This window comes from Hyperolius riggenbachi, chromosome 4 (genome assembly GCF_040937935.1).
Source record: "Hyperolius riggenbachi isolate aHypRig1 chromosome 4, aHypRig1.pri, whole genome shotgun sequence".
NCBI classification, from domain to species: domain Eukaryota; kingdom Metazoa; phylum Chordata; class Amphibia; order Anura; family Hyperoliidae; genus Hyperolius; species Hyperolius riggenbachi.
Window position 1 is genome coordinate 474436719 of NC_090649.1, and position 25882 is coordinate 474462600.

Here is a 25882-nt window from a genome sequence, read left to right on the forward strand (position 1 = left end):
TGGCGTCATCCGTCACTGATTACATTAGGTGTTACTTTGATGAAACTATTCATTTTTAAAAAACACTTTTCGCACTATTTGAAGAGGATTTTTAATAGTTTATAAATAAACCACTTTTTATTTTTTTCCTATTTCGCGGAAGAACCCCTTTAAAACAATCATGATTAGTATAAATCGTAAAAGTCAAACTATACATTCAAAGCTGAAAAAAAACAAACCTCATGGTTGCTTGCCAGTAGCTGTACAATGATCAATTCAGGCTTACAATCTCTCCTGCCTCAAGTTTCCTATGGCCAAACGGAGGTCTTACAATTGCTCCGCCTCTACTTCCTGTGACTGCAAGTCCCGCCTCCCCGTGTAGACACACAGCTTCAACTGTCATGCAGCCATTATGAGAAATGTAGCTCAGCCTCTATCCTGCTGCCTAATTTGCGTGTCAGGTTGTCGCAGCTGATTGACCCACCCACTTGCTGAATCCAGAGAGGAGATGAAAGGAGCTTTGCCCATAAAAAAAAAAAAAAAAAAAGGGTATTCTGTTCACCAATTTACCTTCATTAAGCTGTTTATATTAAATTGATCAATTTGATCATTACGATTTGCCTTATTAAGTTTTGGGTTAAGCTGCACTTTAAGGCCTGTTAAGACACTCAAATATGGCCAAAATGATCATTTGTGATTGCTTCAGCTGACAGTTTGGGGACAGCCAATAAAGGTTCATGCATAGAGGAGAAGCAGGAGGATGGGGAGAAAAAAAACAGAAAATTCCCTCTTTTCTGACTGCTAGCTGCCTGTGTTCTGATGTGTGCAGAAGAGGGGGCCATCTTTGTATGGGCATCAGTGCCCTTATTCGTCACTTTTCTCCAAAGTTTTCTCATACGGAATATTTTCCCACCCCAGTGTTCTTCTCAGGCTCTTTTAGCCGGGTGCTGCACCCGCCTAATTTTGTTGAGCACCTGGCTGTCAATGGCTCACCCCTCCTCCTATGCCAGTGATGGCTAACCTTGGCACTCCAGCTGTGACAAAACTACAAATCTCATCATGCCTCTGTCTCCCCGAGTTATGCTTAGAGCTGTCAGAGTATTGCAATGCCTCATGGGACTTGTAGTTCCACCACAGCTGGAGTGCCAAGGTTAGCTATCACTGTCCTATGCTGTAAGCAGAGTTGCACCAGCCCTGCGTTTCCCTAGTCATGCCCCACCTGGCTACTTTTTCATGCCACCTGGCTGGAAAAAAATTCTGAGGAGAACACTGAAATAAAATGCCTTTTAAGAGACCAGCAAGTAAGAAAATACTTTTTCAATTGCAGAATGCTGAGAAGTTATTGTAGACAGAAGATGAAAAATGGTCTCCAAGGAGAAGACTTAGGAGAAGAAGCGAATTGAATAAGGGCCAAGGTTCTCAGCTGAAGCCATCGCCAATGATCTTTATAGCTGTCAAACGTAAATAATGAGACACACGATGCAGTTTCCCGTTCGATCGATGGGAATCAGATGATTATTTCTGGCAAGACTGATCTGCTTCTGTTCAATAACGGATCAATTTTCCAAAGATATCACGGGAAAATTGATCCTGTTATCGATCGGGAGCAGTTTGCACATGATGGAACCTCCTGTCAGGATGACCGTCGATCGGATGGGAAATTGCATCGTGTGTATTCAGCATTACGGTCCTTAGTCAGAAGATAAGCATTTTTAAAGGAAGATATCAGCAATGGCCACCTGCATATTCCTCATAAGAGGCGTCCTATACCGCAGCGATCACTTCACAGCAGGAAATGCCTTAAAGAATCTAAAATTCTTACAATAAAAAGCATACCATTCTATTTATTATGTTCTCCTGTGCCCCTCTGTGCTGTTTCTGCCACTCCCTGCTGCATTCCTGCCTTGTAATTGCCAGTTTTAGGCAGTGTTTACAAACAAGAGACATGGCTTCTAACTAGAGTGTGATAGGCTTGAGAGTAGCTCAGCCTGTGACTCATACAGAGCTTGGAGAGGGTGTGTATAGCTTCTGCCAATGACAAGCAGTGCAGCACATTCCAGCCTCAGCCGACAGATGATTAGATCATATAACAGAGAAAACACAGCCACTGTGCAACTAGAAAAGGCTTCAGTAACACAGACCACATTAGAACAGGTATAGGAACTTATAGGATAGAAGAAATAAGGCTGGAAATTTTGTTACAGAGTCTCTTTAACCATAAGGTGCCATCTTGTTTTTGTCCTTCTTTGGTGTTGCATGAATTAAATGCTTAAATGATAAGTCCGCCCAGTGAGGGAAAGCAGACAATGGGTCACTATTATACGCCCAAAAGACATTTCCAAAAACTCCACGTCTATAATTTAAATACCCATAAAAAAGGCCCAACCAGAGCAGGATCAGATGTTACCAGGCAACCTAGGCTGGTGCTTGGGGCGTAGTAGTACATCTTAATCCATCTCTGCCAACAACTGTCTCTTTGAAGTAAGAAGGTGCAGAGAACCAAAGATTTTAGGATAGATTTGTGGCTTAAAGGGAAATTCTACTTTTATCATTCATTACAAACATTCACGTTGGCTAATGGATTGGCACTCTTGCCTTGCATCTCTACAGTCCTGGCTACACAACGTGGCATGGATACAAGCATCATGGAGTTTGTACGTTCTTTTTATCGAGTGGACTTCTTCCCCAAACCTCAATGTAGACTGGCAGATTGACTGTCTTCTCTCTAAATGTATCCTAAACTGTAGCAAGGAGATCAGACTGTAATCCCAGGTAATGCTGGGAACTACCTGCTGTACTCTGAAAGTGCTATGGAAACCATCCAGTGCTATATAATAGCATAATAATAAGTTACATCCTATTGTAATCAAAAATGTATCTCCAGTCAATGGGGCAGAACAGCTTTAATTTGTCCAGGCTACATTTCACAGTCAGTAGCTTTTGCAAACGTAGCCTAGACATGGCTGTATCGATAAGAGGTCCTTATGCTGCCTGACCCAGATTCCTGGGTGAACTGCTCTCACTAGAGTAATCCAGAAGAACAGACTCTACATTCCACTGTTATCAGCTGTACCACAAATTAATTCTGAATAGGAGTGACTGTTCTTGACTATGCTGCATGTCATGGGGTTGGTTGAAAACTCAACGAGTGCATCGGAGACCTGAAGTCACTCCCAGACAGAAATGACTGATCATAAACCCAATTCAATGTGGAATGTGTCTTTTTCCTCCAATAAGCCCTATTCAGCCAATGGTGGGACATTCATGGCAAGGATATGAGAGGAATCAGCGCAGGAGACTTGGGTGCAAGATACAGCCTGTATGGCTTATACTGCTCCTGCACAAATTCCCATTGATTTTAAATACTATTCCCCCTCCAGGCCGCCATGGATGGTGGGGAATGAAATAACTTGGCTTCCAGTAATTGCTAGAGGCTGAATTATAGTATTTTATAAGTAACTTCAGCTCCGATGTTACTCACTGCTGCGCCCAAGTCTACTACTCTGGAATGGCAGTGTTCGCATGGCAACAGTACTCCATAAAGTACAGACTGCCTTTACATTCACATCTTCCTGCACACCTAAATTAGTCTACTGCAGCAAAGTTGCCAACAATCCCATCGACATCCCCCCCACCCCCAATTTAACAACATGACGTGATGTTGCTATTAATGTCAGCAATGCATATCAATGAACTGAGGGGGCTTCTTATCTCTTAAAGTGAAATTTCAATTTGAAGGAAATCGAGCAGCATTTTTCTTCCTCTAGTTTGTCCTTGTTTCTTATCTTTGTAGGAGCTGTCATGAGCCCCTCCCACTTTCTCGCTGCCCTTATCCAGAGGAAAGGTGTGAAGTTAATCATGCGTGACTTCTCTAAAAACTGTTTGAGGCACAGTGTACTATCTATTGTAGCAATGTATGCTGTGGCTCTCAAGCATCTGGCTGCTCTCTGTCTACTGGTGAGTCTACCCTATTGCCGGCTAGAGGCAGGAAGTAGTGTGTCCTCAGCCATTTAGCCAAAGCCTGATACGACTAAGCTATGCCATCACCCAATCCAAATGTCTGAAGCTGTTGGAGACGCCTGATAAATAAAAATTACCATTATTCAGAACTGCACCTGAATCAGGAGAAGTATGGTGGTGGCCATTTTAATTCCTATTTGTCTGGCTGGCCATTTGGCTTTAGCCGTTTTTTCAGTCATTAGCCCGGAACAAGCATACAGTCAGAGAACCGGAACTGCATGCTTGTTCTGGACCAGAAGGTATTAAAAGCAGAAGCACATTCCATAAGCAAAACAAAGTCAACAACGGTGCTTGAATATTTCTCACATTTCAGTTCTTTCACTGCTGATTTTAATCCATGTGATCAATAAAGAGATGACTTTTTTCATCGCTGGTGCCTGCTCCATGTGGATTTACCGAAAACTTCTAAGATCTGTCTCCTTGCATCTCCTTCTGTGTCCTGTAGGTGTCAGACTCTTAGAAGTTAGAAGGCTTTATTTTTCTACACAGGAAGCAGAGCTGAGCACCATTAAAGTGGATCCAAGATCAACTTTTACTTATTGCATAATTGTGTTCCTTTCCTATTGTTTATAGGGCATTCCTCAAGCCAAATACTTTTTTTATGTTTTAATACTCCAATTCCCTATAAACTAAACAAGCCTCGCCCACAGCTTGTCAGAGAGCCTTGGCATTTTCAGACAGCAGCAAGGGCTCATGGGAGCTCAGTCTGGGCAGGTATTACTAGCCAGAGATTTCAGAGGCGAGGAGGGATTCGTTTTTTTTTTTTCACAGGCTGAGTGCTGAAGATGCAGATAAGCTTGCCTGTGCGTAATGTTTACAAACAACATGGCTGCTGTCATTGTATCACAGGAAGAAATAATCATATTCTGTTGAAGCTGTTTGCAGCTAGATTTGCTGTGTAAACTAAACTTTAGATAAGATATATAGACAAGTTACTTGTTATAGTTACTTTTTCATCTCGGATCCGCTTTTAGTACCCCTGCCCACCCACACTCCCACTGGCTCTAGGGCTTCACTCAATACAACTGAATGAGGCCGCACATCCAGCAAGTAAAATGCAGCAGGCTGGATATTGCTTTAGCACGCTGCACTTGGTGTAAACAACCCCTAAATAAATAGTGAAAGGGCAATACGGCCAGCGGAAGAGTGGATTGTGCAGCCTGGTGAACAGACTTCGAGGGAAAAGAGGCAAAGCACAAGGCAATGGATCTTAAAACTTCTTTGACCAAGACTTTTAAAAAACAAAAGACACTCCCACTGATACCCCCATTAGTGAATCCTCCTCCAATTCACATTTCATTGTTCGTTTACAGTTTGGTCATTTAAGAACCAGTATTACAATTGCTTAGCACTGACAGTGTGAACCAGGACATTTCCAAAGCTTGCATTTGATGATGGTTTAGCGCTGTGAAAACACAAATAGGCAACTATCAATGTGCAAACAAAGCACAATTTGCAGTACGGTGCATAAAAAGAACAAACAAAAAAAAGTGCAAAGTAAGGAACTGTCTCTGCAGGTCTGGTGTACAGGGGGTGGTGTACGCTTGAAGTGCAGTTTAATCACTCCAGAAGACAGAGCCTGTTGATAGAGATAAGAGAAGGCGTGGTTACCCCAGGAGGCGTGTCCGCAAACCATGCACTCTGTTGTTGGGTTTTGTTAAAAGTGTCGCCAAAACAATGGCCTTTGGACAAGTGCTGTATAGGCAAACATTACTATCTCCTCCTAAAGACAAGGGAATTTCCTGGGACTTAAGTGGGATGGAATAAGCACTATTTAAAATGCATGTTTGTATTAGTGGCTAGGACACCAAGAGCGGTGCATTAGTATGACAACCAGCTGACAGGACCCATTTACCTAGCAGAGTCTAAAGGGGCCCATACACTCAGCTGATCGATCGCAAATCGATCGATTTGCAGCCGATTTCAATCGATCTGACATGTTGGAAAATTTAGGCTTATCTCTTGATATTGGATCTAATGGAAATCTGATGGCAACAAAATGCCATCAGATAGATTTTAAATAGATTTCATACTGAAATCTTTTGGAAATCTGTTCCTAGTAAAAAAATGTTCCTAAACACATCAGATAGATCAGAAAATCTACTGATGATCTATCTGCTGCTAATCTAACGAGTGTATGGCCACCATAATGCTAGGTACCCACTGAGATTTTCTGGCAGATTTACTGTCAGATCGATTATTTCCAACATGTCCAATCTGATTTCCAATCGATTTCTAACTGTTTTCCGTTTACTTTGATCGGACATGTTGGAAATAAAGGATCTGACAGTAAATCTGCCCGAAAATCTCAGTGTTTACCTAGCATTACACAGAAGAGGGTACACACTGCTGTTTGTTTGCTATCAGTATAAAGCACAGAGTAAGTACTTATTCTGTAGTTGTGACATCTTGGAGTTAAGTCAATAGTACAAATATATTTTATTACCCACTGTAAGCCCCATTTTAAGGCGTTAACAGACTCAAAAGAAACTCTGAAGTCTCGTTTTTTACCTTGTTTTTCATATAATCCTGTTGTACACGAATATCCCACTAGATTCGCCGCATCCCCGCGGCAGATGAATGATTTATTCCTGTGCAACAGCCCTGCAAACATCCCGGGCCTCACGGGGCTTTATTTCCTGGAGGGGCAGGGCTCTGAGCTGTAGCTCTGCCTGCTCCGCAGTCAATCCCCACCTCTCCCCCGCCCTTCTCAGTCTTCCTTCACTGAGGGGCGAGGAGGAGGCGGAGATCCGCAGAGATTGATTGCGGAGAGGCTGAGCTACAGCTCAAAGCTCAGCCTCTCCAGAAAGCAAGCCAGGGCAGCACAATCTGCGACCAGCAAAGTCGTAAAACTTTGCTGGTCTATTACACAGGAATAAATCATCTGCCGCGGGGATGCGGCGAATCTAGTGGGACATTCATGTACAACAGAATTATATGAAAAAACAAAGGTAAAAAACGAGACTTCAGAGTCTCTTTAAGTAAGCAAACTCATTAAATACCAAGAAAAAAGTTAAATATTTAAGGGCTTCTGCTTCAGATGACATGCCTGTTAGCTGGGCCTTACCTGGATAGGCTGCCCCTTTTAGGGAAAATGGGGCCCTGGGCAAAAATTAATGTGAGGCCCCTTACATCTTCATATTGAAAGAATAGTAAACTTGTGACTGCTATAACTCCTGATTTGTGGGGCCCTTAAGAAGCTTGGGGCCTTAGACAACTGCCAAGTTTGAGCCTATGGTAGCACCAGCCTTCACTTCCTTCTCGCTATGCCCTGTACGTCTGATCATACATTAACTAGAAAATGTTAGATCGGTTCCCGTGCTGGGACACTGGACAGCTGCTCACTAGATACCACACTATGGTAGCTCCCAGTCGCCTCCATAGGCAAAAGGAAATGAACAGCACAACCAACGTGGAAGGGGGCTGAACAAAAACTAAAAAAGATAAAAATAGTAAAAGTTGCAGACAGGAAAAGTGCCATCCAGTAGCTCGGCATCAAATAAACGTGAAAGCCTCCTTTGATAAAAGGCAAAACAAAAATAATACATAATGACATTGCCATAGCTACGCTAACTGCTTTTAGCTCCGAAAAATGTCCTGGATGTAAATTAAAAAAACAAAATAAAACAAAAAAAAACTGTAACAACTTTTTTTTTGTAATATCTATAGAATCAAAAACACTGCAACAATTTTTCTTTTTGTTATGACAACACGATTTTCAAACAGAAAGCGTCTGAAAACTACTCTCTAATGGTACAGTCGTGCTAATAGAAATCGGTATTGCCAAAACAGTGATTGGGAAGCCGGTGGTCAGAGGAAAGCATGACTTCCCCTTTGCGTCTTCCCCAGATGGATGTTTGTTAATTTTAGGTAGTGTGAAAGAAGCGGTTCAGACAGAGTCCATATCTATTTTGAGTTCGGTATCGGGCTTCTCAGAAGCCGAAGTTCTCTTGTTCCTATGCTCGGGGGATTCGCTAATCATTCCTAAGATCGCGGCTCCGCTGCTGGTCTTCTGGGCCCCGGCGTTCTTGTCGGGGTTGCCGCAGCACTGCTTGGGAGCGCACTGAGTCCTGCAAGAGAGTTCGCAGAGGGATATCCTAGAGCCAGACTCCACACTGGAAAACTCAGGCTGGATGGTCGTGGCGTGAATTCCTTCGTCGTGGAAGAAGTCCTTGATCCGCTTGGCCACTTCCATGTAAGCGGTGGGATCGTGGCATTTTATGTGGGCTGTGGCGATGATTCGGCTTTCGGCCAACTGCCACACATGCAACTCGTGGACGGCCTCTACGCCTTCCAGGTCTTTGAGCTTTTGTTTCAGGGAGGAGATGTCTATTTGTTTGGGGACTGTTTGTAGAAGGATGAGGGCTGACTCTTTAAGAAGGGGATATGTTGTGTACAGCAGGATGCACACCATGATGACGCACAGAGAAGGGTCGAGGTACATCACCCAACAGGGCCCCGCGAGCTTCAGCTCCGGATGTTCCGCGCTGTGGTTGAGCGCGGCTGAAGTATGGTTCAGTTCCGGGTGGTCGGAGCAGTGGTCGTGCACGCAAGGGTTGAAGCACTTCTCGTCTGGCAGACACGGGTTGAAAACCAAGTAGAAGATCAAAGCGTTGATGACCACGATGACGGAACCCAAAGCGTCTCCGAGGACGTGTAGGAACACCCCGCGCATGTTCAGCTGAGTGCCATCCTCGTTGAGATCTGGCAGGCTCTGCACAAGGCTGCCATTCAGTCGCCCTTCCACCGTATTCTCTGCCATAGCATCAGCTGAAAAGAAAATAAATAAAATAAACATTAGTCTTAAGGAACAGAGAGCCCTCAGGAGATGGTCAAAGAGATGCAAAGGAGTCACCTCCTCTTGTGCTGTGGGCGGTGTTGTGCACAGAAGCACCGGCCCTGCATTCTCTCATCTTGCCCCACCTGGCTACTTTTTCATGCCACCCAGCTGGAAATAATTTCTGGGGAGAACACTAGACTTGTATGCAAATTTCTTGTAAGCGGTGTGCACCTTGGAAAATGCACTTCCAGTCAGTTTGGTCTTGCCACATTTCAAGTTGCATTACAATTTATTCTTCTCACAGCTTTCCGAGAATCCGCAGGAAGCTGTAAGAAGTGCAACAGCAATCACCTGAGGATTTTCTAATGCAACCGGCTACTGAAGAGGAAGTGTCAATGTTAGGACTATCAATCATGAATGATCATTTTGGCAAAGTAAGCCTACAGTGTGCATGTGGCCTAAGGGTGCATTCACAACATATAGGTTTGTGCCCAAAAGAGTTGTTCACAACTGTTTCAGGGGACAGTTTAGGGACAAGCACTGTGTTGACAGGCTGTTTCCTGGGCCATTGACATTTGTTTATAATACCACCTTCCCACCATTTACTATTACTGTATATTTATATAGCACAGACATCTTCTACAGCACTTTACAGAGTAGTCATGTCAGTGACTATCCTTAGAGGACCTCCCAATGTTATCACAACCATACAAAATTTTGCACATGTTTCACCCTTCCTCCGGAATCCCCACAACACATCCGCCCCTCTCCAATCTTTGATATCTTTAAATGTACCCTCAAAACTTACTTTTTCTGTCAAATATATGCTCTACAATAGGCCAGTTCCCCTTTGACCTAAGGCCAAGTTGTGCTAGTTGTGCTCCTACTAGATAACCTTAAACACACTGCCTCTAGGGATGATTATTATTCACTACCTCACCTCTTGTCCCAGCGCCCCCCCCCCCCCCCCCTTAGAATATAAGCTTAAAAGGGCTCTCTCACCCTTTTGTGTCTTGGAATTGGTTACACAATTTATTCATATTACTTTTGTCACTGTAATTACTTATTCTGTATTTTGTACCAACTCTGTAATTAGTATATTGGTCTATACCATTGTCTGTATTTTACACTCCATGCTTGCGGCTTACTTTGCACAGTGCCACGGAATATATGTTGATACATTATAAATAATAATAATAATAATCTTAATATAATATCCTATATTATTATTATTATTATGTATTTATATATCACTGGCATTTCCTGCAGCACTTTACAGAGTACATAGTCATGTCACAGACTGTCCTCAGTACAGAGTACATAGTCATGTCACAGACTGTCCTCAGAGGAGCTCACAATCTAATCCTACCATAGTCATATTCTTCCATATTATGTATTTATATAGTACCGACATGTTCTGCAGCACTTTACAGAATCCAGTCATGTCATTGACTCAGAATAACGCACAGCCTAATCTCTGTACTCTGCTGCTACCACCTAAAGAGGAAAAGGAAACAAAAAATGTCTCTTTTTTTTAGAGAAGTACTGGGATGTGACACAATTCTGTTTGTTCTCACATGTGACTGATATAAAAAGTTTGTGCAGACTTCATAATAAAAAAACTGTCGACATCTGCAAATCTCTGTGCGACAGATGGCCTGGAGAGGGATAACCAACCAAGCACACAGCTGCCTGCCTGGGAAGGGCACAAATGCTGGAATTTACATCCAAAGATGATGTGTGAGCCTTGTCAGCTAAGGTGGACAAAAGAAAGCTACTTACTGTGTCAGTTAGGTTAGATTTCCAGGAACTGCTCCTATGATAGGACAGCTTGTCATTTGGCACTGGCTTATCAGAATATTATAAAATAATGGCAGAAATAAACTAAGGTACACTGCCAAAAGGAAAGCAAGTTCAACATGGTAAAATCAGTGGACAAAGATCCAGTGTGTGCGTGCGTGGTGGTGGATGGGGCGGGGGGGGGGGGGAATCTTCACACAGGGTCAAGCTGGAGGAGAGAGGGACAAACTCAGGAACACAATTTGGGAGATCCAGGGGGGGCAAGGAACGGAGGGAGACACAGACTCAAGTTGCAGGCCGCATTCTAGAGGAATGTAGCCCATCCTACACTGAAAAAAAAAACAGTTTGCCCACCCCTGGGCTATATGGTTATCAGCCACGGCAAACATTCAATCTATATGGTTATCAGCCAAGGCAAATGTTCAATCTAACGGTGCACACAGCAGCCAATGCATTGCCAAGAAATCCCCAAGTGCATGCCGAGCCCACAGTTATAGTACTTCGCCTTTCCGATTTGTCATGCGCCACGCCTGGTCCCTCTTCCTCCTTCCTATGTAGGCACATAGTCCCAACGCCTGCTAGCGGCATGAAAGGTGCGTGTACCCACCTGAATGCAAACGGCCGACTGACCTTTTTTGGGGGGTAATTTCTACAAAGCTTCTCGAGATAAAACATTTTTTAACTCAGAAAAGGACCGGAGGGTCAGAAAAGTTCACAGGAAGCAGTTCAACAGGAAGTGGGAATATCTGAGGAATGAGACTTTACAGAGACAAAGTAAAAGGTATATGAAGCTACTCATGCTTTAGAGAACACGCTAATACCTGTTATGAAAATCGGCATACAGATTTCAGGGATATTTTAGCTGGGCCCCCGTAACATACTCGCACACGTCTGTCTGCAAGTTAAAGTATATGGATCTGTTACATGAGGCTACAGTATGCAATAGACCAGCAGTTCCGGTTGTATGCCTGGCATTCAGAGACATAAAGGAGTGATCTGCATATTCTACTTGCTGCCATGAAGTGGTGCATTATGGGAATGGTTTCTCAAGCCTCCAAAGGTCACAAATACCTTCCGTTTTAATAAACTCCACTGTAGCCAAAAAAAGACAACTTTCTAAGTGCAGATCTCTAAGTACATAATTTACTGACAATTTATGCTCTGATTTTGTATCCGGAAGGGCTGCTAATCTACAAATGAGCTGAAGGTACTCAGAATAGTTTTCTGGCATTTCCTCAATGTCACTGGGAGGCAGCTGCTAAATCTGTGCCCGCTCCTGCCGCTGACAGCTCTGACATGCCGAGTGGAGGCACGGCAACTCGCAGCTCCTAATGTGTTTGGTTTCTCCTTTGTGCTTCCTGTTCAGAGAAAGCAGAAGAACAACTAAGGTTTATTGTGAAAAAAGGTGATGGGTGCTAAACGCACGTTAAAAGGCCCAGTGCAGTTGTGCTCATTCATGGCCATGCTTGCAGCCAGGAGATAAAGAAGGACCCAGCGTGGGAACAATGGCATGCGGAAGGCAGGGCCGGGCCGAGGCATAGGCTGGAGAGGCTCCAGCCTCAGGGCGCAGTGTAGGAGGGGGCGCACAATTCATTCAGCTGTAATTCCTAATTGTGTATGAAGCTGAAAGAAATAAGAAAAGGGGATACATAGAAGTGACTGCAAGCCATATAACTAGATATCAAGGTGTTGGGGAGGTTGTGGGCCCTGTGGCCCTCTCAGTCTAATAGCAATCAGTGTGTGACAGCTGAGGTGGGAGGGATGGAGGGGCGCACTTTGGTGTCTCAGCCTTGGGTGCTGGAGGACCTTGTCCCGGCTCTGGCGGAAGGACACAGAAAACCTCTGGATCATCCAAAGGCTTCCCACTACAGAGGTAAGTATTGAACTTTTGTGTTGAAAATAACTTCAGGAATGATCGAAACTTTACAGGTCATAATGCAGCTTTTATCATAATGCAGCAAAGTCCCTAGTATCCGGCACTGGCGGGGATCACCTGATGATAAAATACTCACAGAGCCTCCAGGGACATCCTGTAGCTCCTGACAGCTTTCCGGCATCCTCTGTGTACGGCTCCCAGCTTGTCACCTGACCCCTGTCACATGACATGCCGGAAGCCGCGCACGGACGCCAGAAGCCAATAGGAACTCAAGGACGTCCCTGGAGGCCCAGTGTGTATATATTGTGGCCGGCTGAAATTTGAAAGGGGGGGGGGGGGGGCACAGCTTTTAAAGGACAACTAAAGGACAGAGATATTGAGGCTTCCATATTTACTTCCTTTTCAGCAATACCAGCTTCCTGGCAGTCCTGCTGATCCTCCGCCTCTAATACTTTTAGCTATATAATCTCTAGACAAGCATGCATGCAGCAGTTCAAGTGTTTCTGACATTATTATCAGATCTGACAAGATTAGCTGCATGCTGGTTTCTGTTGTGATTCAGACACTACTGCAGCCAAATAGATCAGCTAGGCTGCCAGGCAACTGGTATTGTTTAATAAGAAATAAAGATGGTGAACAAGTGGTTACAGGCAGCACCCAACCATCTAGATGCGACGTGCTATTGGTCGTTGTCCCTCTGTCTCCAGGAACAGCAAGCAGGAACTCCAAGAGAAGAGACCCAGCACCGTCTTCAAGTGTATTATAAGCTCTTTTATTTATTTAAGGCATCAAAAAGACAAAAAGGGCAAGTCTGTGCGACGTTTCGAGAGACGACTCCTCTCTTTCTCAAGCTGACAAGCCCTCTGAATACATAAGACACAATCAGCCTTAAATAGTCCTTGCTCCACTAGGGAGCCAATCAAAATGGTCTGGACGCCCTGTCATCAACCAATTAGGTTAAGTTCCTGCTTGCAGGCCCTCCCATCTGGTGGAGGACCTGATGGGGAACTACATCTATTTATACACTCCAATCATTTAAAAATGGCCGCTAGAGGGCCGACCAATGGGGGTAGAGCATGTTCTGAATGGAAAAAACGTCATTCAACCGTCATGCGGAAATCCGCATTGAAAATCCGCATGTGGTTGCGTTCAATGCGTATGCGTAAAAACGTACGCGTAAAAACCATATTCCAATACTATGACCATGCGGAAATCCGCATTGGATATCCGCATATAATTAAAATTAATGCGTATGCGTAAAAACGTACGCGTAAACACCCGGAAGCAAAAAATCGTCTAAACCATAGACGTTTCAATCCAATCACCTATACCGGTTACGCATAAAATTGATCTTTACCGATTGAAAAATGTACATGCTCCTAACCCTAATAGGAATGAGTGTCAACAATATATAATATATAATAAGAGAAATCTGAAAAAAAATCTAAAAAGGAAAAAATGACAAAACTCACGCTAGGTGTCTGGCGGCCACCCACAGCGGCGGCCAGACACCGAACGTCACAAAAAATGAATATAAACCACATCTCACCCTCCCAGACTGGCGTCCGTCTTAATCGCGGCGGCCAGTCTGGGCTAGCGAGAACAAAATTACCAATTCTGTCCCGACTTGCGAGCATGTACATTTTTCAATCGGTAAAGATCAATTTTATGCGTAACCGGTATAGGTGATTGGATTGAAACGTCTATGGTTTAGACGATTTTTTGCTTCCGGGTGTTTACACGTACGTTTTTACGCATACGCATTAATTTTAACCATATGCGGATATCCAATGCGGATTTCCGCGTGGTCATAGTATTGGAATATGGTTTTTACGCGTACGTTTTTACGCATACGCATTGAACGCAACCACATGCGGATTTTCAATGCGGATTTCCGCATGACGGTTGAATGACGTTTTTTCCATTCAGAACATGCTCTACCCCCATTGGTCGGCCCTCTAGCGGCCATTTTAAAATGATTGGAGTGTATAAATAGATGTAGTTCCCCATCAGGTCCTCCACCAGATGGGAGGGCCTGCAAGCAGGAACTTAACCTAATTGGTTGATGACAGGGCGTCCAGACCATTTTGATTGGCTCCCTAGTGGAGCAAGGACTATTTAAGGCTGATTGTGTCTTATGTATTCAGAGGGCTTGTCAGCTTGAGAAAGAGAGGAGTCGTCTCTCGAAACGTCGCACAGACTTGCCCTTTTTGTCTTTTTGATGCCTTAAATAAATAAAAGAGCTTATAATACACTTGAAGACGGTGCTGGGTCTCTTCTCTTGGAGTTTAAGAAATAAAGATGGAAGCCTCCATATCCTTTTCCCTTCAGTTTTTCCTTTAATTACCACCATGGTTAACCATAAGATGCCAAGGAGGGAAGCAGGGAGAAGGAATCTGAGCATTCTTGCCGGTTACAGCTATACTTTGAGTTCCCTGGCAATCCTCGGCTCCCTGCCATGACTGTGGGAGCTCTGAAAAAAAATAAATCAATGTACAAACCTACAACAGCTGCTGCCACAAAGACCATCCCGCTCCTCGCACAGATGTGCTCATTTATAACACTGTCACCCAGCCTGCTAACATGAAGAATTACTTTACGCTTTATCAGCTCTGACTAAAGCAAAATACAAAAAAACATTTGTCGAATTCGGAAATAGAACTGAATGAATAGGTAGGTCAGCTTCCTCTGCAGATTGTGAGTTCACACTCGTTCGAGGAAACGCGACACAAGGGAGGCTGCTCCTTGCCTCTTGCACACGGTTACCGAGGAATACCTGCATAATGAATGATGTTGCACACGTATTGTGCAAGGCATGGCAGCTAACCATTCTGCAGTCACACAAGGGGAATCTACAGAGTGATGACAAAGCACTTATTACACAGGACTGAACATGGATCTCTGCGCTATTATATGACCTGCTGGCATTCAGCTTAAGAATGTCATTTATTCAGTACTCGGCATTAATCCACGGTAACAATAACAGCTCAGTGTATGGGCCTGGGCTCTATTTTAAGGTTTCCTGCAGAGGAATTCAGCAGCTTTCACGGTTCATACAGTGGTTAGTTTTGCACTCGTCTCATAGCAGGGAAGCTTCGAGTGCAAACGCCTCACAGCCTGGAGTGCAAACACTGTCTTGAATGAACTGATCTCCTGTTCATGTTTCAGCGAGTCTTCTCTGGGGTACCAACAGCAGATCCCACAACTCCCCCCTTACAGGAATATTTCATTGTCCAATCATATTAGTAAGCTGGGCTTTTCAGTTTCCCCCCAGAACTTTAAAAAAAATATATCAGCAGATTAAATTGCTTTGCTGAATTGGCCCTAAAGCTTACAACCATTATAGAAGTATATGATATAGCAGGTAAGGAAAATGCATGGCCAACAAGAACTTTTTATGTAAATGAATGAACACCATGACTTGTGACTCTGCCCCAAGAGAACTTTCAGAAAGACAGGCTGAACTATCACTTATGTAGTTAGGCAAATGCACTTAAAGTTAAAGAACTGAAATGAGAGGGATATGGAGACTACCAATTCCCTTTTAAAGGAAAAAAAATAAAATAAAAAATTAGTTTCACTTATCTGGGGCATCTACCAGCCCCCTGCAGCCATCCCGTGCCCTCGCAGTCACTAACGGCTCCTCCGGTGCCCCGCCGCCCGCTGGCGCAGGAAGCTATCGCGGACATTAACACATACATTTTGGTGCAACGCGTAAAAATTAAAAATGTATGCGTTTATGTTCCACTGCTTTTCTCATCGCCTGCACTGTCCCTGTTCGCCGCGGCTTGTCCGGAGAACAGGAAGCATGGAATTTCCTGTTGGTTTCTCATTGGTCCACATGAACCAATGAGAATTTTCTCTGTTGCAGGAGGATTCCCACTGGATTTTAGCAAACCAACAGGAAGTTCTATACTTCCTGGTAGCAGGGATTAGCGGGAACATGAAGAGCAGGGACAGCAATGCAAAATTTCAACAGGAGATGTATCGTTTTTCATGCAGTGGGAACGGACGCTGTGAATGCATCCTATTGATAGCATATTGATTACAGAGGATGCATTTACTGTCTGTTTTTGCGCTTAACTGCATTGTTAAACGCAGCATTTCCCCTGCAGTGTGTATGGGCCATGCTGTGTCGCATACAGTCAATGAAATGTATGCTGCACTATACAGTACTTGATAACGGCGTGCAATGCGTTACCATGCCGCCAGCTGTTGTCCCACAAAGCACCCGCCACACTGTGAACGTCGCTATAGGTGGTGCACAGTCATGTGACAAGCGGCGTTACAAAGCAGCCGCTATGCCGCAACGCAATACTGTGAATGGGTCCAAAGGTTTTCAAAAGATGAAAATAGTCTGCAAGATATTTCCAGGGGTGCACTTCACAATAATACAAAATGACACTCAGAAAACATGGATACCATAGAACGGGACATCGATCATAACTAACTTGGTAATGTTTGAAATACATCAACTTTTAGTTCAGAGTGGTAGCCATACGACCACTGTAAAGCTGCGTACACATTACCTACACAGGTCGCCCATCGAGGATCAGGAGCTGTTCCCCTTGGTTGACATCACTGGGCTGGGCCGGACACGTCAGCAGTGTAGCTGACGATGCGTTGTGCTGCTATGTGGGGGTAGTGGGTGACGGAGGGACAACAAGTGGCGCATGTGAGATGTCACACGGCGCAAACAATGGGATCGGTGGGGAGGATCGGCATCACTGGGGATGAGTAGATCTGCCCGGCGGACTACTCGCGGGTTGGCGGTCGCCATACACATGCCTGATTGTTGGCTGAAGTGGTCGTCAAGCATGTATACGAGGTTTAAGCCCTTTCACTGAACTCTAAAAGAGGTGTCAGGACCTGCTGATGTAGCCCCCATTCATTCCTACAGAGCTGGCAAGTATGCCTTCTATAACCTGACCAAGGGTGTTCTGCCACATGTAGGTCTGAGAGGAGACTACCTGCAGTTGTCAAGTGACCACCACTTTGTATTAAAAATGTGAACTACAGGATTTTCTTATGTTAGCCTAAAAATAGCAGTAGTTATGGTGTGGGATTTAACAGGTTATGCACCTTGTTGTTCAAAAATTTTCATTGTAAGCTATGCTGCAATCTGAAAGCAAAATCAAGGCTGTCATCCTAACGACAACACTGTCAAAGTACCCCCTAGTTACAAAATTGCCTTTTTATACAGAGCACTAGACTGGAAAGGCACATGATTAACCTTTGTTACCATTTCTTATTGGTCTACTCAAAGGGTCTATTCCAGGGATTCCTTGTGTAACAGTTATTTGCCATACTGAAGTCAGGCAAAGCTGAGCAGAGAAGATAATATTACATATTCACACTGATTGGCTGTAGTAGCTCACCAACATGCAGCACTATCCAATGGGTGAAAGCAAGAAGCATTAGAGACGTGTGGAGTGCAACAGCGTACAGCAACCAATCACACACCATCTCAAAACTGACTTTACTACAGTAAACCAAACGACCACTGGTAACTATGGTTTCTGGGACTACCCTCATTATTGCTAGAGTAACAGATTGCCCAGTAAGATCATGGCGAACCAGAAATTCCAGCAGTGTGTAAGGGGCTAAAAAAAAAAAAATACCAATAAGGACCTTATTGCCAAGCATACAAATTGGATGGGTCTGATGGGATACGGTGTAGATTTACACAATGATAAAAAGTAGATGGAGGCTGGCACTTCCATCTACTTTTTGTCTACTGCAGTTGGATCCCATGGTGCGGGGAACCTTTGAGGCTTGGGCACCCTATCCCTCTCGTCAGTGAGTGCCACTCTTTTTATCTTTACATTGGATATACACAATGATGCCATCTCTGGCAAAAAGAGGACTACTGGAATATCTCAAAACTGCTGTGCCAGCAAATCAAAACTCCAGCAGTAACCTACAATTGAAATATCAACTGAAATGTAAATATTTTTTAATATATCTTAAAATGTTTTTTGTTTTTTTTAAGTTTCTAGTGACAGATCTGTGGACTTGTGACACCATAGTTTACTACACCCAACTTTGAAGGACCATGGGCCTTAACCCTCTGGGGGATAATCCCGAGCTGAGCTCGGGGTAAGCCGCCACAGAGGATTTCTCAGGCCCTGGTGGGACGATTTGCATAATTTTTTTTTGTTGCACGCAGCTAGCACTTTGCTAGCTGCGTGTATATACCGATCGCCGCCGCTCCGCGCTGATTCGCCGCTACCCGCCGTGCCGCTCCCCCCCCCCCCCCCCAAGACCCCGTGCGCAGCCTGGCCAATCAGTGCCAGGCAGCGCTGAGGGGTGGATCGGGACTCCCTCTGACGTCACGACGTCGTTGACGTCATCCCGATCGTCGCCATGGCGACGGGGGAAGCCAAACAGGAAATCCCGTTCTGAACGGGATTTCCTGTTTGCTTTGATTGCCGGAGGCGATCAGAGGGGGTGGGGGGATGCCGCTGCACAGCGGCTATCATGTAGTGAGCCCTGGGCTCGCTACATGATTTAAAAAATAAAAAATTTTAAAAAATAGTGCTGCGCCACCTCCTGGGCGATATAATTGTATCCCCTAGGAGGTTAAAGGTCTGTCTTTTCCTGGTTTAGACTAAACGCTAATAATGTTTTCTGGTATCAAAGTTAGTGTTGTAATCACTTTTTTTTGGGGGGGGGGGAGAAGGTTGTGACATTGCTTTGGCTCTATGATCTTTCTTATGGCATTCGTGGAAACTATGTTCAACCATTGGCAGCTACGTGAACGATTCTAGAAAAGTTTGAGAAACCACCATTGATCTGGCACTAAATACGATCTCTTATGTGAACTCACTACCCAAACAATTCTATGGGCCTGTTCACACCTCTGCGTTGTATCATAGAGCATTATTCTAACTCACTGCATCCAGGCTTTGAATTCACATGTGTTCACTACATTGGACACTGCACAAATTATAACACGTTACGCAATAAGAACAGTCTGAATCCATCCTAAAGAGAGTTTACTTGTGGTGATAAAAGCTGATTGGGCCATTTGAAGTAGAAGCAAGCAATATTGTTTTCCCTCTCTTCACAGCACAAGTGGTCAAATTTAAGGACAAGTATATGGAAGCTGCCATATTTATTTCCTTTTAAGCAATACCAGTTGCCTGGCTATCCTGCTGATCCTCTGCCTCTAATACTTTCAGCCATAGCCCCTGAACAAGCATGCAGCAGATCAGGTGTTTGACATTTTTGTCAGATCTGACAAGCTTAACTGCATGCTTTTTTTCTGGTGTGATTCAGACACTATTACAGCCAAATAGATCAGCAGGACTGCCAGGCAACTGGTACTGTTTGAACGGAAATAAATATGGCAGCCTCCATATCCCACTCACTTCACTTTTCCTTTAAAAGTGGCTATTCCAACCGACATCAAAAACGTTTGCGCCATCTGCAATTCTTAAGAAGTGCTTGGCTATCTAGCTCCCAGGATTTGTGCACTGCTGAGACAAAACTATTTCGAGCTAGAAACCACCTCTTTCAAAGACAAAACTTTAAAAACACCGTATCCGATTACAAAAATGGGTCTTCCCAATCTGTCCTAGGGCTAAGTTCTTAGGTGAGATGAAAGTTCTCATTCTCTGAGCATCTGGCTTCAAAGCAGATTCACATGGAGTGACATCGTGCAGCAAGAGAATTTAAAGGGATTGTTCTTTATAAGTAAAAACGGTCAACTATATGTAATAACCGATTCGTGTTGCTTTGAATTTCATTCAGTTAGCTCAAAAGTGTTTGAATGGAACTCTTTCTCATGTTGAGAAAAATCTCACCCAAATTCTGCTCAACATGAAATGGAAGTGAGTGACATTAGCCTGGTCAAAGCCAGAAGCTGTCCATCAATTAACCACCAGCAGAGGTGTTGAAAAATTTGATGCGCCCATGTATTTTGCTTGAGAGTGATCAGAATAAGCAGGGCCTAAACCAGTTCTCTGCACATGGATAATCAAATGCTAGAACACTACCTGACAGCATGATTATTCAAGCTGTCAGATAATTAGTTGTTAGGTTTCAGAATCTGACTAGCCCTGTGCATAGGTCTGGTTCATCCCCTGCTAATTTTGATCCCAATGGAGTAAACAATTTACTATATTTTAAGCTCATCTCCAACTGGGAATTAAGAAATGTACAAAGTTGCTGGTTTATTGATTGGCAGTTTGAACTTTGGAATTGGCCAGTGCCCCTTATGGGCGCTAGTCTACTTTAGGGGCTTCATCAGGAAAACTCATAGGGAACATTTCTCCAACCACAACACCCTCTACAGCCCGGAGTGTTGTGATAGGCCGAATAGTGTGGGTGTTTAAAGCCTCATCTACACGCGTAGATGAGGCGGCGATCCGGTGGCTATCGCCTCTTCCGCGTCCCCGCTCACCCGCGCCGGATTCGATACCCACTTGTCCCCGCGCCGCTTATCTTCCGCTCGATTCCCTGCCATTGTCCCCTCGCGGGGAACGAGCAGGGAATCGGCGGTAGCAAGATCCGCCCTGTCAGATCTTATCAATCGAGCTGCATCAGCGGCTCGATTGATGAGCCACATTGCCGCCTCATCTACGCTATAGATGAGGCTTAAAGCAGAACTGAAGATTAGATTAAAAAAAAAACTGTTTAATTTACCTGGGGCTTCCCCAATCCCCCAGCAGCCACCCTGTCCCGCACCGGTCCTCCACGATCCTCCATTCTCCCGTCGCCAGCTAGTTTTGTTACCACCAACTTGTACGTCGACGGCAACTGCACCTGCGCACTCCAGGCCAGGCGTATCTTTCTTTGCGTTCCTGTCCTGCAGTGGATGGCCCGGGGCATGCAGGTGCAGTTGCTGTTGACTTACAAGTCAGCAGTAAGGAAACTAGCTGGCCGTGGGAGAACAGAAAATCATGGAGGACCGGAGTGGGACAGGACGGCTGCTGGGGGCTTGGGAAAGCCCCAAGTAAGTGAAATTGTTTGGTTTAATCCAATCTTCAGTTGCACTTTAAGTACTACAACCAATTGGAAACCTAGCAGTTCAAGAGGGTATGTGCCACCCAATCACATTACCAGAATTTCCCTATGAGGTTTTCTGCTGGGTCCCCTAAACTAGACTAGCGCCAGTTAGGGCACACAGTTGTTGGTTGGCAGCTTCCACTTTGGAATTGGCCAGTGTCACTTCCGCTTCCTGCCCAACCTCAATTTCAAGTAATATTTTTCTGGCGACTGTTGGTAACCCACTGTCATCCTCACCATGTTTCGCGGGCACCACCTCCAACCCAGGCCCATTGGCACTGGCAAAATTGTCCACCAGGTTGTTGGTCTCCTCCCGGTCAATGGCAGCCCCACCTCCAGGGGTCCGCTCTCGGCTCCGGTGGTTCTTCTTGCCGCCGTGCGAGTGCCCGTGTCCACTGCCCCCGCCCCCTCCGTGAGAATGTCCGTGCCCATGGGCAGCCCCCGCGCTGTCCCGGAACATACACAGGCCGATGAGGTTTATGAGAAGCCCACCAGCCCCGACCCCGATGACCACCAGGGGCTTCTCGATGGCCTGCGGCTCGGTGAAGCGCTCGATGGCCTCCAGCACGATGGTGAAGCAGAGGGCGGTGAGGAAGATGGCGTTGACCAGGGCACCCATCACGCCCGCGCGGATCCAGCCGAAGGTGTTCTTGTCGGTGGATTGGGTCTTCTGGGCGAAGCGCACGGCGATCAGGCCCACCACCAGGGCGATGACATCGGACAGCATGTGGAAGGAGTCGGACAGCATGGCCAGCGAGCCGGTGATCCGGCTGACCACCACCTCCACCACAAAGAACAGGAAGGTCAGGCTCAGCATGCATAGCAGCCGCACTCGGTTGGATTCCCACATCTTGGCGGTGGATGATCAGCCCGAGCTCGGTGCAAAGGTCAGCGCGCTGTGTGAGGGAGGAGGCGGCCCGGCGGCGTCTGTCAGGGCCGGGAGAGGCACAGGCCGGAGACCGGCGGCAGCAGCAGCGGCTTCTCCCTCACTGGGCATCTCTGACGTCCGGAGGAGGAAAATAAGACAAACTTTTGCACCCGAAACCGTCTTTTCCACACGGAGCGAGAAAAGGGAGGCCCCGCCCCGCCGCCTACACGCCATTGGCCGCAGCGAGAAGAGGGAGGGCGTGGCGGTGCGCGCGCCCGGGCCGACATCATCATCATCTACCCGATCCCGGCCGGGACGGTAGCCATGGCAACGGCCACCATTATGGAGCCCCGCTGGCCGTGTGGAGAGGGGAACTCCCGGGCGTGAGGCGGCTGGACGGGCCGGGGTGCCTCCCTGGCGTATGCAGCGCTGTAGAGACCGCTGAGCTTGTGGCACATACAGCGCTGAGCTTATGGTATATATACGGTATATATACTCGGCATTTATTGATGTCTCTGAGGCTGTTGCAGTGCCACCATAATACTTGTCATTGCTGTGACCTATAAAGTAGTTATCGATGTCACTGAGGCAGTGGCAAAGAAGTGACAGACCTTAAAGAGGAACTCCAGTGAAAATAATGTAATAACAAATATTGCTTCATTTTTACAATAATGATGTATAAATGATTTGGTCAGTGTTGGCCCATTGTAAAATATTTCCTCTCCCTGATTTACTTTCTGACATTTTTCACATGGTGACATTTTTACTGCTTGCAGGTGATGTCACTGGAAGGAGATGCTGCTTGCTTTTTTTTGACAGTTGGAATAAGCTTTTATTTCCCACAATGCAACAAGGCTCTCACAGTGTGATGTCAGAACCATGGTCCTAACATCACACTGTGAGAGGGGTTTCACTACAATATCAGCCATACAGATCCCCCTGATGATCCGTATTTCTCATGTAAAAGGGAGTATCAGCTACTGATTGGGATGAAGTTCAATTCTTGGTTACGCTGTCTCTTTAAAGTAGCCATACACCTGACGATTATGAGTAGAATCGAGAGAGACACATTTATCTCTAATCAAATCTGATTAGAGATAAATTGTCTCTTGTCGATTCTGTCCATATACTACAGGCCGATTTCAGCATGAAATCTTCATGGAATTGGCTGAGCCTGCCGCGTCCGCACTGCCGCTCTCCCCCTTATGTATAAATGTCGTCTCGTCACTCGTTCCAGAAATCACTGCCATACCGCCGCACGCCCGACCAAGCAACTTCGGCCCGACATCTTGCAGCATGCGCGATAGACAAAGCGACCAATTTCTGTCCCGAAATTGGTTGCTTTGTCGGTCGGCATGCACTTGGTGGCAACGAGTTTCATCCAATTCAATTATAATAATCGAATTGGATGGTCGATCGGCTGCCAAGCCGCCTGATGTATATCCACCTTTACTAGTACCGTAGGGTGGCCATACATCTGTCAACTTGGCAGCCGGACAACCATCCAGTTCGATAATTATCGAATCAGATGAAAGTCAGTGCTGCCAAGAGCATGCCCAATTGAGGGTTTATGTATTGATTGGACATGCTGGGAAATCTCAGGACGAGGTGCTCAATTGGCTGTGCAGCAGTAACGGCGTGCGATAATGTTGAATGTGACAGAAACCCCCGGCCGCTGGCCCACCTAATGTTTTATGTGCCCCCCGGTGACCTTGCATTTATACTTTACTTGTCACGCCGCCCCTCGAGCGTCCGTCATACTTCCACATTGGCGCCCTATGCGACTACAAGCATATTGCACATAGGGTGTGTTGTGTGAAGTCACATGCACCCCACAGGTAATAACGCCGGTTGCCAAGTGGTGCGCCAATGTAGAAATACAGTGCAGACACTCGGGGGACAGCATACAGGTAAAGCATAACTGCACAGGCATCGGGGGGCACATAAAACATTAGTGGGGACATCGGCAGATGCGCTGTCACAAGGCGGACCCCCAAAAGATTTCATGCGTAAATCAGTCGGGAATCGGCTTGTGGTGTATGGGCAGCCAACAGATCCAATCAGAGAGAGATCTGTCTCTTGGTCAAATCTGCCCATTATCGCTAGACGGATTGCTAGCTTTATAGTTGTCATTGCTGTGACCTATAAAGCACTTAGGGCTCATTCACACCTGGGGAGTTTTGTGTTTGTTTTTTGAGCACCAGCGATTAAAAAGAAAACGCCCTAAAATCGCTTGTGCAATGAATCCTTATGGGATAGTTCATATCCGCGTGTTTCGTCTCCTTTCCGCTCAGCAAAGTGCTTCCTGTACCATCTTTAGGGCGATTTTGCTACAATGGAAGGTATAGGAAAAATGCAAACCGCTCACAAAATCACTTTATGCGGCAATTGCGCTCGTGCTTTTAACCACTGACTCCACAGCTCAGTATAGGACAACTATTAGTCGTGCACTGCACAAAGTTGGCCTTTATGGAAGGGTGGCAAGAAGAAAGCCATTGTGAACAGAAAAGCATAGGAAATCCCATTTGCAGTTTGCCACAAGCCATGTGGGGGACACAGCAAACATGTGGAAGAAGGGGTGCTCTGGTCAGATGAGACCAGAATTGAACTTTTTGGCCAAAATGCAAAAAGCTATGTGTGACGGAAAACAAACACTGCACATCACTCTGAACACACCATCCTCACTGTCAAATATGGTGGTGGCAGTATCATGCTCTGGGGGTGCTTCTTTTCAGCAGGGACAGGGAAGCTGGTCAGAGTTGATGGGAAGATGTATGTAGCTATATACAGGGCAATCTTGGAAGAAAACCTCTTAAAGTCTGCAAAAGACTTGAGACTGGGGTGGAGGTTCCCCTTCCAGCAGGACAACGACCCTAAACATAAAGCCAGGGCAACAATGGTTTAAAACAAAACATATCCATGTGTTAGAATGGCCCAGTCAAAGTCCAGATCTAAATTCAATCGAGAATCTGTGGCAAGATCTGAAAACTGCTGTTCACAAATGCTGTCTCTCTAATCTGACTGAGCTGGAGCTGTTTTGCAAAGAAGAATGGGCAAGGATTTCAGTCTCTAGATATACAAAGCTGGTAGAGACATACCCTAAAAGACTGGCAGCTGTAATTGCAGCAAAAGGTGGTTCTACAAAGTATTGACTCAGGGGGCTGAACAATTATGCACACCCCACTTTGCACTTATTGATTTGTAAAAAATGTTTGAAATGATGTATGATTTTCGTTCCATTTCTCATGTGTACACCACTTTGTATTGGTCTTTCACATGGAATTCCAATAACATTGATTCATGTTTGTGGTAGTAATATGACAGTAATATGCTGTAGCAAACAGCGGTGATCCTTCATCTCTTCCCTCGGTGCACAGATCAGTTGAATAAATTGAGCAGCAAGCAGCCTCTCACCTTACCTCGTTCCAGCGATGAGCCTGCAGCCCGAGCCTCCGATCCCCGCTCTGAACTCAGCCGCGTAATGCCGAATATTCGGGTCCCGGCTTGATGACATCATCAAGCCGGGACCCGGGTAACCGGCAATATG

The 25882-nt window shown here is 45.5% G+C and overlaps 1 protein-coding gene across 1 annotated transcript; it reads right to left on the bottom strand.

Moving 5' to 3' along the window:
* Positions 1-116: 116 nt before the first annotated feature.
* On the bottom strand, positions 117-22566 carry SLC30A1 (solute carrier family 30 member 1). The gene is made up of 2 exons (XM_068232933.1): positions 21705-22566; positions 117-8769 (listed from the first exon to the last, which is right to left on the bottom strand). The coding sequence occupies exons 1-2, from the start codon at positions 22315-22317 to the stop codon at positions 7889-7891; spliced, it is 1494 nt and encodes a 497-aa protein (XP_068089034.1). The 5' UTR covers positions 22318-22566; the 3' UTR covers positions 117-7888.
* Positions 22567-25882: the final 3316 nt, after the last annotated feature.

Coding starts and splice junctions, on each gene's coding strand:
- SLC30A1 (XM_068232933.1), bottom strand. CDS start 22,317: ATGTGGGAATCCAACCGAGTGCGGCTGCTATGCATGCTGAGCCTGACC. Junction 8,770..21,704: donor GGTGGTGCCCGCGAAACATG/GTGAGGATGACA, acceptor TTTTCTTTTCAG/CTGATGCTATGGCAGAGAAT.